Source organism: Epinephelus moara, chromosome 11, assembly GCF_006386435.1.
Source record: "Epinephelus moara isolate mb chromosome 11, YSFRI_EMoa_1.0, whole genome shotgun sequence".
Taxonomy (NCBI): domain Eukaryota; kingdom Metazoa; phylum Chordata; class Actinopteri; order Perciformes; family Serranidae; genus Epinephelus; species Epinephelus moara.
In genome coordinates, this window is record NC_065516.1 from 31,858,922 (window position 1) to 31,870,669 (window position 11,748).

At 43.8% G+C, this 11,748-nt stretch overlaps 1 protein-coding gene across 1 annotated transcript in view; it reads left to right on the forward strand.

Moving 5' to 3' along the window:
• zeb1b (zinc finger E-box binding homeobox 1b) overlaps window positions 1–7,621 on the forward strand; it is a 60,403-nt gene extending 52,782 nt beyond the window's left edge. The window contains exons 6-8 of the mRNA XM_050056393.1: window positions 290–1,998; window positions 3,959–4,139; window positions 4,901–7,621. Coding sequence (XP_049912350.1) covers window positions 290–1,998; window positions 3,959–4,139; window positions 4,901–5,640 — 2,630 coding nt within the window. The 3' untranslated portion in view covers window positions 5,641–7,621. The remainder of the gene's footprint in view (window positions 1–289; window positions 1,999–3,958; window positions 4,140–4,900) is intronic.
• The last annotated feature ends 4,127 nt before the right edge of the window (window positions 7,622–11,748 follow it).

Genomic DNA, 11,748 nt, shown 5'->3' on the forward strand with positions numbered 1-11,748 from the left:
TGTGTTTAGATATCCGTCATTGTGTTTCAGTCTATTGTGTGCTCTTCCTTAATGTGCCATAATTGTGTTTCTTTTGGCATTATGGGACAGCAATTAGAGAAGGGCATTTCCCAATGGTGCCATTACATCAGCGTTTAAGCATCATTGAAATGCATTAGAGCTTTTTCCTACCGTACTGCTCATAGCCTAGCTTGCTCATTTAGCTTCATTCACTAATGGAAATCTGTTTCTCTCCCCCCCTGCCTCTCTTCCTTTCTCTCTCTGCTATACACATTGTGGTTTTATTCAGGAGAGAAACCCTATGAGTGCTCCAACTGCAAGAAGCGCTTCTCCCACTCAGGCTCATACAGCTCCCACATCAGCAGTAAGAAGTGCATCAGCGTCATCTCAGTAAACGGCCGACCGCGCTTGGGGAACGCCAAAACCCAGACCCAGGGTCCATCACCTGTGCTGCCCACGCCTCCCTCAGTCCTCCACACCCAGATTAGGGAGAAGCTGGAGCACAGCAAGCCCCTGCAGGAGCAGCTGCCGCTCAATCAGATCAAAACTGAGCCCGTGGACTACGATTACAAGCCCACAGTGATAACATCCCCAGCTATGGCCGCCATGAATGGCGGGGTTTTCAACGGAGGCGCTGCAGCTCCTTTGCAGGGCACAGTGCAGGCCGTGGTCCTGCCCACTGTGGGGCTGGTGTCGCCCATCAGCATCAACCTGGCAGACCTGCAGAATGCTCTCAAAGTGGCGGTGGACGGTAACGTCATCCGCCAAGTGCTGGAAAGCAATGCCAAAGGCCAGGGGCAGGTGAACTCGGGGTTAACCACTGGAATGCTCCATCCCGCACAGCAGCAACTCATCTCAGCCATCAGTCTGCCTATTGTGGGTCAGGATGGAAATGCAAAAATCATTATAAACTATAGTTTGGACCCCAACCAGGGCCAGCTCACAGCTCATAACCTGAAGAAAGAGCCTGAGCCGGCCTCACCAGGTCAGACCACCACTGACACCTTCAAGTCCCAGAAACTCCCAGAAGATCTCACCATCAGAGGCACCAGGCCCAATGAGACTAAAGAAAAAGAGGAAAAGACCACTAAAACTTGTCTCCTGTGTGATAACTGTCCCGGTGGGCTGGAAGCACTCCATGCCCTCAAGCACTGCAAGAAGGATGGTCTCAGGCTGAACGGAGCAGGCCTGGATAAGTCTGAGTCTGCTGTTGCTGCCTTGCTGTCAGAGGGAGGACTCTGTAACCAGCCCAAGAACCTTTTGTCCCTGCTCAAGGCCTACTTTGCCTTAAATGCAGAGCCCACCAAGGACGAGCTGGCCAAGATCTCTGACTCAGTCAGCCTGCCGATCCATGTGGTTAAGAAGTGGTTTGACAAAATGCAGGAGGGTCAGATATCACTGGGTGCCCCAACACCTCCCTCAGAGGAAGAGGACACCTGTGAAGCTAACAGTGTGGTGTCTCTGGTCCCTGGGAAGGACACGGCCATCATGAGCCCTTCTGTGACCCAGGACAGCCCTACAGAAGCCACCCCAGCTGAGGTCAACGGCACTCACAGCTCGCCGGCCTCTCCCTCACCACTAAACCTGACAGCTGGCGGTCCCGTCCCAGCCCAGCCTCCCCAGAGCACTGAGGGACCCCTAGACCTGTCGCTGCCAAAGCCCGCCAGAGAGGAAGCAGAGAGAGAGGTGACAAAAGCCTGCGTTTACCCCTCCCCTCCCTCTGGCTCTACCAATGTGGATGAACCCCTAAACTTAACTTGCACAAAGAAAGAGGCGTCGCCACTCTCAGCCATGGGCGCCAGCCCCATCGCACTGTACCCCAGCCAGCCAAGTGCCAAACCCCTCGACATTGTGACCACAATGCAATGCCTAAGGGCACTAGCCACTAACAACAAACAGACTATCCTGATCCCCCAGCTGGCTTACACCTATACCACTACAGCAAACAGCCCTGCAGGGACCGAGACGCAGGAAACCATCCACCTCAATGGAGTGAAGGTGTGCAGTTATTTGTGTCCCACACTTGAGCTTTACTCTATTTATTAAAAGTATAGTTTAGCATGTTGGGAAATATTTGAGTTCTTGCCGAGAGTTAGATGAGAAGATTGATGCTACTCTCATATCTGTATGCTAAATATCAAGCTACAGCCAGCAGCCACTTATCTTAGCTTAGCACAAAGACTGGAACAGGGGGAAACAGCTGACCAGGCTCTTTCCAAAGGTAACGAAAGCCTCCTACTAACACCTCTACCTTTTCAGTCAGTGTATTACATACAGTAGATGGCAGTTTGTACGCCCCCAGTTTAGAGAAGCAGGCAGGAGTACTGCCACAGAAGCTAATCAATGTCCTGCTGTGGACGGAGGCCGCATTTTAGCCACCTAAAAAAGTCTCAGCTGAAAAAAACTATTTCAGCTGAAGGGTGTGCTATATCAAGAACACTCAAGCTTCCCTACCTTGCTGCAGACAGCCCTTTCCAACGGGGAAGTCGTTAACAGCATCGGTGCCCCATCTGTGCTCTCGTCAAAGCCACCAGACTCTGTGCAAAAAGCAGTCATTTTAGCTCGCTAAACACGGGAGATGCTGGTGCACCACTGCGTCAATCACTTAGTGTGTTTGTGTTATTGTGTGACTTTGACGATTCCGATTAATCCTTTGAAAATGCAGTCACACAGTAACACAAACGATCGAGGCAGCAGTAGACCAGCAGCTCCTGCATTCAGTGATGATGTTAAATTACTGTTTTTCTCAATGGAGTCTGGCTTTGAAGAGAACAATGTAACGGCTTAATTTCCCCATTGGAAATCACTGTGTCATGGCAAGATAATGCAGTGAAAATATTCCAAATATATTGTACACGTAAACTGGTATTGATTATTTCAGATTGGACTTTTTTTTAGGTGGCTAAAATGCTTTTTGCTGCTGCCCCCGTCTAAAGCAATAGCTGTAAGGGAGGAAGTTATTTTTAAATGTTCAAGGTTTTATTACCATCAACATTTTAGAGTTAGTTTTTGTTCCTCTAGTTTCTTTGGCACAGGTCCGACAATAAAACTGTTCTCTCTACCAGTGTTGCTGGAGTGTTGACCTCGTCAGGTCAGCCACAGCAAACAGGTTTGACTCTGAAACTCTGAAACAATGGATTTACTGACAGTGCAGGAAAGAATTCAGTCTAATCCGGAGGCCATTTTGAGGAGCAAGTGGGTTGGAATCAACTTGGCTTTTCTCTTTTTAGAGCGATCAGTCAAACCCTTGAGTCCAGATCATTACTTCTTATTGTTCAAAACCACCGGAACATGATAGATAGTGTGAATCCATCCAAAATGTAATCAATAAGTCATATATAGAAATGTCAGAATTCAGCTCGTTGTAAAAATGATAGCCCTTAATAGTTCTTCATTGTGCAGACACCTAATGGGCCCGTAATGATGGATGTAGATCTCTGTGGGTGTATGAGTGATCTTCCTGGGCTGTCACCCAGAGGACATGAGGCTGCACTTTACTGCAGAGCCCCTATTGATCTGCTGGAATCTGTTTAAACGGCACACCTCTGCCTGCCTCATTGATTTATTGTTGTTGTATTATACTTTCGTGTTAAGTGGATTGGCATAGACCTGCCTTGTTAAAAAAGGGCTCTGTGTATATATCTTCTCCTTAAGATTGCCCCACATCCTCCTCCACTGCATCAGTAGATGAGTTTTACCAGCACAGGGACAAGAGAACACTGTAGGTGTGCTCATAAGTGAACAGCATCGTTATGTTCCAGGCCAAGGAAAAGATTGCTCACACATAACCTTAGAGTTGTGCGTGATTTTGCTTTCACAACAGCTATGAGCGGGATATGACACGACATTATTTCCTGCAAAGCACTCACACAAGTTGTTCAGCAGCAGTGGTACTTTTCTGAGTCACTCATTGTCAAACATTTTGAATTTCAACCATGTGTGATTTCATATTCTCCAGGAGGAGAAGCAGGACACGGGCTCAGAGGGTGTGTCCACCGTCGAGGAGCAGAACGACTCCGACTCGGGCCCGCCGAGGAAGAAGATGAAGAAGACGGACAGCGGCATGTACGCCTGCGACCTGTGCGACAAGATCTTCCAGAAGAGCAGCTCGCTGCTGAGACACAAATACGAACACACAGGTAGATACAACCTCCCATGTGTTTCCCAGGCCTACACCCGAACACAGCCAAAAATCACAGATGGGCTCTGAGTAAAAAAAAAAAAAGGCGCAGAACCGGAACTTGTCTCACCACCACTCACTGACGGGTCTAGGGAAAGATGAGTCAGAATGCGAGTGAAGGGGGATTTTGAGCTACAGCGTAAAGCAGGGTGGACACCTCCATTCCAGCAGGTATTACTCAACATGCACAGAAGAGGTCTGAGAATTTCTTTCCGCCAACTCCCCACCCCTGCACTGCCAGCTTCTCATGTGAAGCACCAAATGTTGCAAGAGGCGAGCTCTGGTAGTGATTTGGATTGCGCTAAGATGATGATTCTGTGGCCAAGTACAGGTCAGCGCTCTCAGAGGCGTTTTAGTTTTATTTTTTTGCTTTATTACTCTGATACCTGGCGTCCAACCACAGTTTTCGGCTCCAAATGACCTCATCCTAGGTGAAACTAGCTGCTCCCTGCCTGGATAAAGTTTCCTTGAAGGTTTGCGAGCACAATTGTTGTGATTTTGTTGTATTGTTTTGAAATGTTCTCCTTGGATACATTGATGATAGATACTGTTACGGGCCTCTCAACCTTTCACGCAACAATGTGGGGGGATTCACTGCGTTTGCACTGTTGTGCAAGTGTTTGTTGTTTTCCTCCCATGTCTGCGCCGTTTTACTCAACAGCATTTCAATTTTTCTTAAACAGCAATGTTGATTCATATTTATTTTCTCTCTCTCCGCAGGGAAGCGGCCTCACGAGTGCGGCATCTGCAGCAAGGCCTTCAAACACAAACACCACTTGATCGAACACATGCGTCTGCACTCGGGGGAGAAGCCGTACCAGTGCGATAAGTGCGGCAAGCGCTTCTCACACTCAGGCTCCTACTCCCAGCACATGAACCATCGCTATTCCTACTGCAAGAAGGAGACGCAGAGCCAAGGCGGAGGCCGGGAGAGCCCCGAGGAGGACAGCGAGGCACAGGCCGAGATGGAGGCCCTGAGCCGAGTGCAGCAGCTTCTGGCCAACTCCCAGCTGGACTTGGACGAGCGAGGGAGCAGCACCAGAGAGGACGAGGAGAGCGAAGAAGAGGAGGAGGAGGACGGTGTGGTGGACATGGATGACATCCAGGTGGTGCAGATAGGGGACGAAGGAGGGGATGAGGAGGAGGAGGAGGAGGAGGAGGAAGAAAGGAATGACAAGGAGATAGAGAGAGTATTGGTGGAGGTAGGAGGAGAGGAGGAGAAGACAGAGATGGAGGTAGACGCGGAGGCTGACACAAGGCAGGAGGAGGTGCTTGGGAGCATTCAGGAAGAGGAGGAAGTCAAGATGGGGGAAGAAGAGGCAATGGATGCAGACGAAGGGGTGACGGAAGAGGGGAAAGCAGACGGGGAGGTCACAGAGGAGAGCGGAGGCGAAACAGACAGGAACACGGTTTCTGGGGAGCAGAACCAGACGCCGCAGGAGGAAGGAGATACTGACTGAGAGAGGAATCAGACTCCTCCATGAGACACAATCAGATTCCTCCTCTCCCCGCGCAGAGGAAGAACGCAGGAGATGATGTCTGGTCACTCTGACAGTTTGTTTCAGTTCACTACTGTGTAGAAATCCAGGTGTGCCTGAAAAAAATACTAGTGACTTTTCCGCAGGAGAACGATTTCTCACTGTTAGAAAAATCAATTTGTAAAGAAAAAGATGAAGACGAACACAAATTTTAACAAACGAAGGAAATGCATTATACAGACTTTGGAAGCTAGAGCCGACACGTTTTAGATAATGTTTTATTACTAAAACACCTTGGGTCATTTCTTTTTATCAGTGTTACTAATTTTATCACTCATATTTTAACCTTTAAAAAGCTGTACAGTTGGGAGATATTTCTATACCTTTTTATTGCCAATGAACAAAAAAAGTCAGTATTTTATTAAGTTGGAAGGAAAATAAGAAAAATCCTGTGCACTACAAGTGGCTTGGTTTACCTTTGGATTGAGCAGTTGAGTTGTGTTGTCTACCCTTCAGTATTACCGCACTAGATATACCACGCCATCACGCTAGCAGATGTTAGCATTACGTTTCTTTTCGATTGGATTATGAGCCTTAAGAAGAAAAACAAAGGAGAGTTACTTCCTTTTAGACTTTTGAACTTATTGTTGTCAAGTTTCTTTTACTAATCAGTGTTTCAGAGTAACAGTTTGACATTTTAGAAAATATGCTTGGTTCTTTTCTTGGTGAGAGTATTGACGCTACAAATCTGTCCGCTAAATATACAGCTAAGCTAAGCTAGGTTATCTTAGATTAGCTTATGTTAGCATGAGGAACGAAACAGGGGTAAACCAAGGAGGAATTATTAGATTTTTAAACCACCTTTATCGTCTTGAGGGAAGTTTAACAAAATAAATCCTCCATTTATCAAAAATTCATCACAGAAAAAGTTCGCAGTTCAAGGTTCCTGTCAACAGTTTTACAGACGTCTCTTTTATATTGGTGGTCTATGGAGAAAAAAGCTTTTTGCATTGGATTTGCTGGCTGCAGTACCGCAAGTGGCCACTGGAAAAAAATTTGAAGCAAGGCTGAGCAGCATCCCTGGAGGGAAACAGCTAGCTAAATCTAAATCTAAAGCTGCTAATGCTAGCAGTTATTTCCTGCTTACCTACTGCTCCACACTCCAGTCCAGCAGGTGGCAGTAATGTATGCCGGACTATTTGTGACTTCCACACAGAGCCAGGCTAGCTGTTTTCCTCTGTGTCTAATATTTATGCTACACTAGGCTAATCATCTCCAGCCTGAAGCTCAATATTTACCGGACAGATACAGCAGCGATAGCCGATCGCTGGTGTCACAAAAATATGTTAAATGATCACGACCTCTGAATGCAGGAATTTTGTGGTGGTGGCATGAAATACGTGTCGGCACTTAGGTTTCCCTTGTCATGGTGGACACTCAAAGTCCCTGGTTCAACAACAACACGCAATGGGAAGTAGCTAATGTTAAGACCCCATAGGTAGCATATCAGGGAGAAAGTCCACGTGGTGGTGGAAGGGTCAAACAAACACTGGACTTTCATCCAGGAGACCAGCGTTGGAGTTTCATGTGAAACTAAAAGTAAATTTCGACTTCATTTAACTTACTAACATCCTTTAGGTAGTTATGTCACATTATGATATGTGATTGCACATTTTACATTGTCCTTACGTCCCGTATATAACAAACAGAGTTATTTAAAACAAAAACATGCATCGTTTTGGGATGCCTAAACACAACTGTGCCATGACGTTATTTAACACATTATCTACCACCACCCGTCATGCAATGTTCAGAGGTTGTGGTGATTTCACGCATTTCTGTGAGATCATGTTGACTAGAAAGCAAGTAAGTGTATTTTCCAAAATGTCAAACTACTGCAAAAGTTCAGAGCGAGCAGAAAGGGCATGTAGAAAACTGGTCCTCCCTATGCCTGCCCCCCCCCACAGCATCGAGCCATATGCAAAAAAAAATCAAGCTAAAAAAAGAGGAACATGCATATCAAAAGTGCCATTGAATATTGCTGTTGAAGCTTAGCAGCTACGATCAGGTATTGCCGGGTCCCAGATCAACCAACGCGCCGGAATACTGTTGACTTTGGCTCGCCACCACACCTGAGAGAGTAGAGCTCAGCCTACCACGTACTCATGTAGGCTTAGATTTTAGAGAAGTTGCTTTTAGTTCTTATCTGAGCAGTTGAAAGAGTCACAATGCACATGTGCTCAAACGGATGATAACGAAGTATGATTTCTAACTGTTACCTGTGTCCTGCCTTCTCAAAGCTTATTCAGTGCACTTGTTTAACACACCATGAAACGCTCAGATGTCTCTTCAGGTAACAAAATGTAGGCAAATATGAATCCCAGGAGTTAAATTCAACCATGTTTTTACCTGTCAGTATTATTTTTTTGTCTCTTATGTTGTTTTATGTTCTGTTTCAGTGTGTGTACTGTATGTTTTCAGCAATGGCAGTATTATCCCCACCGCCAAGGAGATGGGTATGTCTGTTTAGTCATAGAGAACTTTTATATTTATGTGTCTTATTTTTTATATTTCTTTATGGTTATTTATTACACTATGTAGTGTACAATACTGTAGTTTGTATTAATACGATAATATATTTTAGTATGGAAAAAAAAAAGATTCAAAGGCAAATAACTACACGCCTGGAAAATGAGACTCCAGCATACTGAAGTATGTTTTTCGAACAAATAAAAATGATGTTTTCCCTCGGGGGAAAAAAAAAAACTCGCACCCTGCAAGCCTGAAAATTGGAACCTGTGACCTCTGTGCATCCATTCTCATGTTAGTTTTCTTTCCCCTCTCTAATATGAAGCTACTGAACTTTTGAAAACTAATCGTATGTCTAATAGCATGAGTGTGTGCTGTTTTATTGAAGGATTATCCTTAACCACACAAACTGTCCTTTTTGCCAAGCCAAAATAATATTGACGTTTGTTCTTATGTTTTTATTTGTGCCAATTTGTTACTTTATATGTCAGTGTCAAGACCTCGCCCACTTTTATATGCCCCTCCCCCTTTAACACCCTCATCTTTTTTTTTTATAGTGATTGTTTTTTGTTTGTTACCTTTTTTTTTTTGTTCATTTTTTTATGACTCCCCATCTCACAATAAAATACATCAATTACAAGCTGCTGGGTTTGTGATGATGCTGTTATTTCACAGTCACACAATATGAAGGTGTTGCTTGAGCTGCAGTATTTAAGTTGAGGCAGTGGTTCCCAACTGGTGGGTCACGGTCCAAAAGTGGGTCGCAGGTCCATTCTGAGTGGACCGCAAGTTAATTCTTCAGTACAGTGAATTTTCAGCACAGAGCTTCTATTTTGAAGTGTCGTTTCCTGACAGCAAACTAGCTCCACAACATGGCCAAACACAAATATGAAGCCAAATGCATCAAACTGTGTGGACCTTGAACTAATGACTGAGGAGAAATCTGGACCAGTTGGGAACCACTGAGTTAAGGGAACACTCAACAAAGTAAAAAGGAAAAGGGAAACATTCAGCCGTCTTCACCAGCTCCAAAAACACACTTAACAACTGTTTCTGTGACATCCAACTAAGATGTCTTTGTGACTTTCTGATGAACTAAAGGAATATTTCTTCACACACAGCTCATATAAAACATGAGATATTTCACACATTCCTCACACACATTTTTTAAAATCCATTATATCCAGATATCAGCTTGTGACAGGGCGTTAAGATAATACGCTCAAATTTCTCTCTGTTAAATCTAACGCCACACTTACCGTGCAGCTAAATGAAAAAATCATGTTTACTATGAACACATTTTTTAAAATTTAATTTAAAAAACTGTTTTTTGCATGGCAGGGTGGATATGTTGTAAAGTTAAAGTTCAAGTTCCACTGATAAATTTGTTCTCCGCATTTGACCCGGTAAGCAGCAGCAGTGCTGCGCTTGGGAATCATGTGGTGGTCTAACTAATCTAATTCCAACGCCTGATGCTGAGTGCCAAGCAGGGAGGCAGTGGGTCCCATTTTTATAGTCTTTGGCATGACCCAGCCGGGAATCAAACCTACAACCTCCCAGTCTCAGGGCTGACACTCAACCACTAGGCCACTGAGCTGGTTATGGTTGACAGAGTGGGTTATGAAGGAAAAATGTGCCATAAAATATCCCAAAACAAAATCAAACTCACCAGCATCCATCTTCTTCAAACTTTGGCTGATGTCATTTCCTCTGAGTGATGTCACTTAAAGGGACAGTACAATCTTTAGGTGCAGAAATGCATCAGTGTAACACAGTGGTGTGTAGTAGTTAGGACAGGCCCTAGTGCAAGTTATCACCATGGGCACTAGTGCAAAACTAAAAACATATAAACTAGCTACGACTTCACATTGGACAACATCAACATACATATTACCCAGCAATCATCAGCACAAATCTGTATATGATAAAAATACTATATAAATAACCAAGTATTTATTTCAGTCAAATATTTTTTTTATAGTTAATTTGTGGTTTTATAGTTTATGTACAGTGATCATATAATTTTATTGTAGAATGGACTGCTACTCTTTCACCCCCAAATTTTAACCATACATTTTTGTTTGTTTTTTCATTTGATCAACACATTTCCTATTAAGAGGGAAGGACTTATACTCCTAAAAACATAAAAGACATGCAATAATTATTTAGTGTTACCTCACTTGAATGCGAGAAATGATCAGAACAATTATAAAATTACTGTAGTTTAGCAGAAAACAGTTAAAAATACAAAAATTGCAATTTTATTATTGGTTTTTTTTTTACTTCTTGCTAATAAGTACACTTGAATTTGTGTATTTAGCAACAAGAAAACAATATTGACAGTTTTATAGTCTCATTATTCCCTTTAAATGTTTTGGATGAAAAAACAAACCAAAAAAATAAAAAGAATTTTAAAAAAATCTGCTGGCTGCAGCTTTGTATTTTGCATACAAACAAGAGAGTGGTGTCACTTTACTGATTTAACTGTATAGAAAGCAAATATTTTATAGTTATTTATTTATTTGTACGGCACAGTTCATACAGCAAGTGCAACTCAAAGTGCTTTACATAATAAAATGAGAAAATACACACCCTAAAAAAAGATAGATTAGATAAGATTCGATCACACACATACATAAAAAACATACGAATTAGGTTTGATGACAATTAATTAAATAAAAGCTACAAAAATGGAAGTCTAAAAAGATCAGTTTTAAGATTTCGTTTGAGGCTGCTAGAGACGATAGCCGCATCACCATACGTTTTGATCATACTCTGGGAGACATTTAATAAACCAGAGGTGGAGGATCTTAGGTATCAGCAGGGAATGTGTTTGACCAACATATCAGATAAATAGTCAGGAGCCAGTCTGTTAAGAGATGTAAAAACTAAAAGCAACATTTTAAAATGATCGGGAAGCCGCTGAAGAGCCTTTAAAACCAGAGTAACGTGTTCTCGATGTTTAGTCCTGGTGAGCAGACAGGCTGCTGCACATCTCAAAATATCAGGCTTCTCTTTTAAAGTTAACAAAATCATATTTATTTCTATGAATAAAGGACCTGCACATAACCCTCAGTTATCAGTCACAACACCCCTTTCAGTCCAGTCTGCCTGTTAGCAGCCCAGCCCAAGGTCAACCCTATTGATCCGGATTAGGTTTCCAGGAGGGTCGACCCTCCTCCTGCCCCCCCCCTCACCCCCGGCCCCTCCACCAGCATTAATTAGTAATGGAATGGACTAAAAATCCATAGTCTGTTGAGGAGTTGAAAATGATACAATAGCCGGTGACCATATTTGATCGTTCGCTGCCTCCTTCTCTCTGATGGGTTGTGTCTTCCCAGAAGCACTGACTCACTCTGCCTCCGATCCAAAGGAAGGTTTTCGGGGGCATTTTCAGAAACGTCTTCTTAAGAAGGGAAAGCAGTTGTGAGTAGGATGGGATTCAACCTGCCACAGCCTCTTTGTCTGTGGATGGAGTGGGAGCAGTGTGTAACTACCTGAGCTTGCAGGAGAACGTGTTTGTATGTGTGTGTGTGTGTGTGTGTGTGTGTGTGTGTTGGG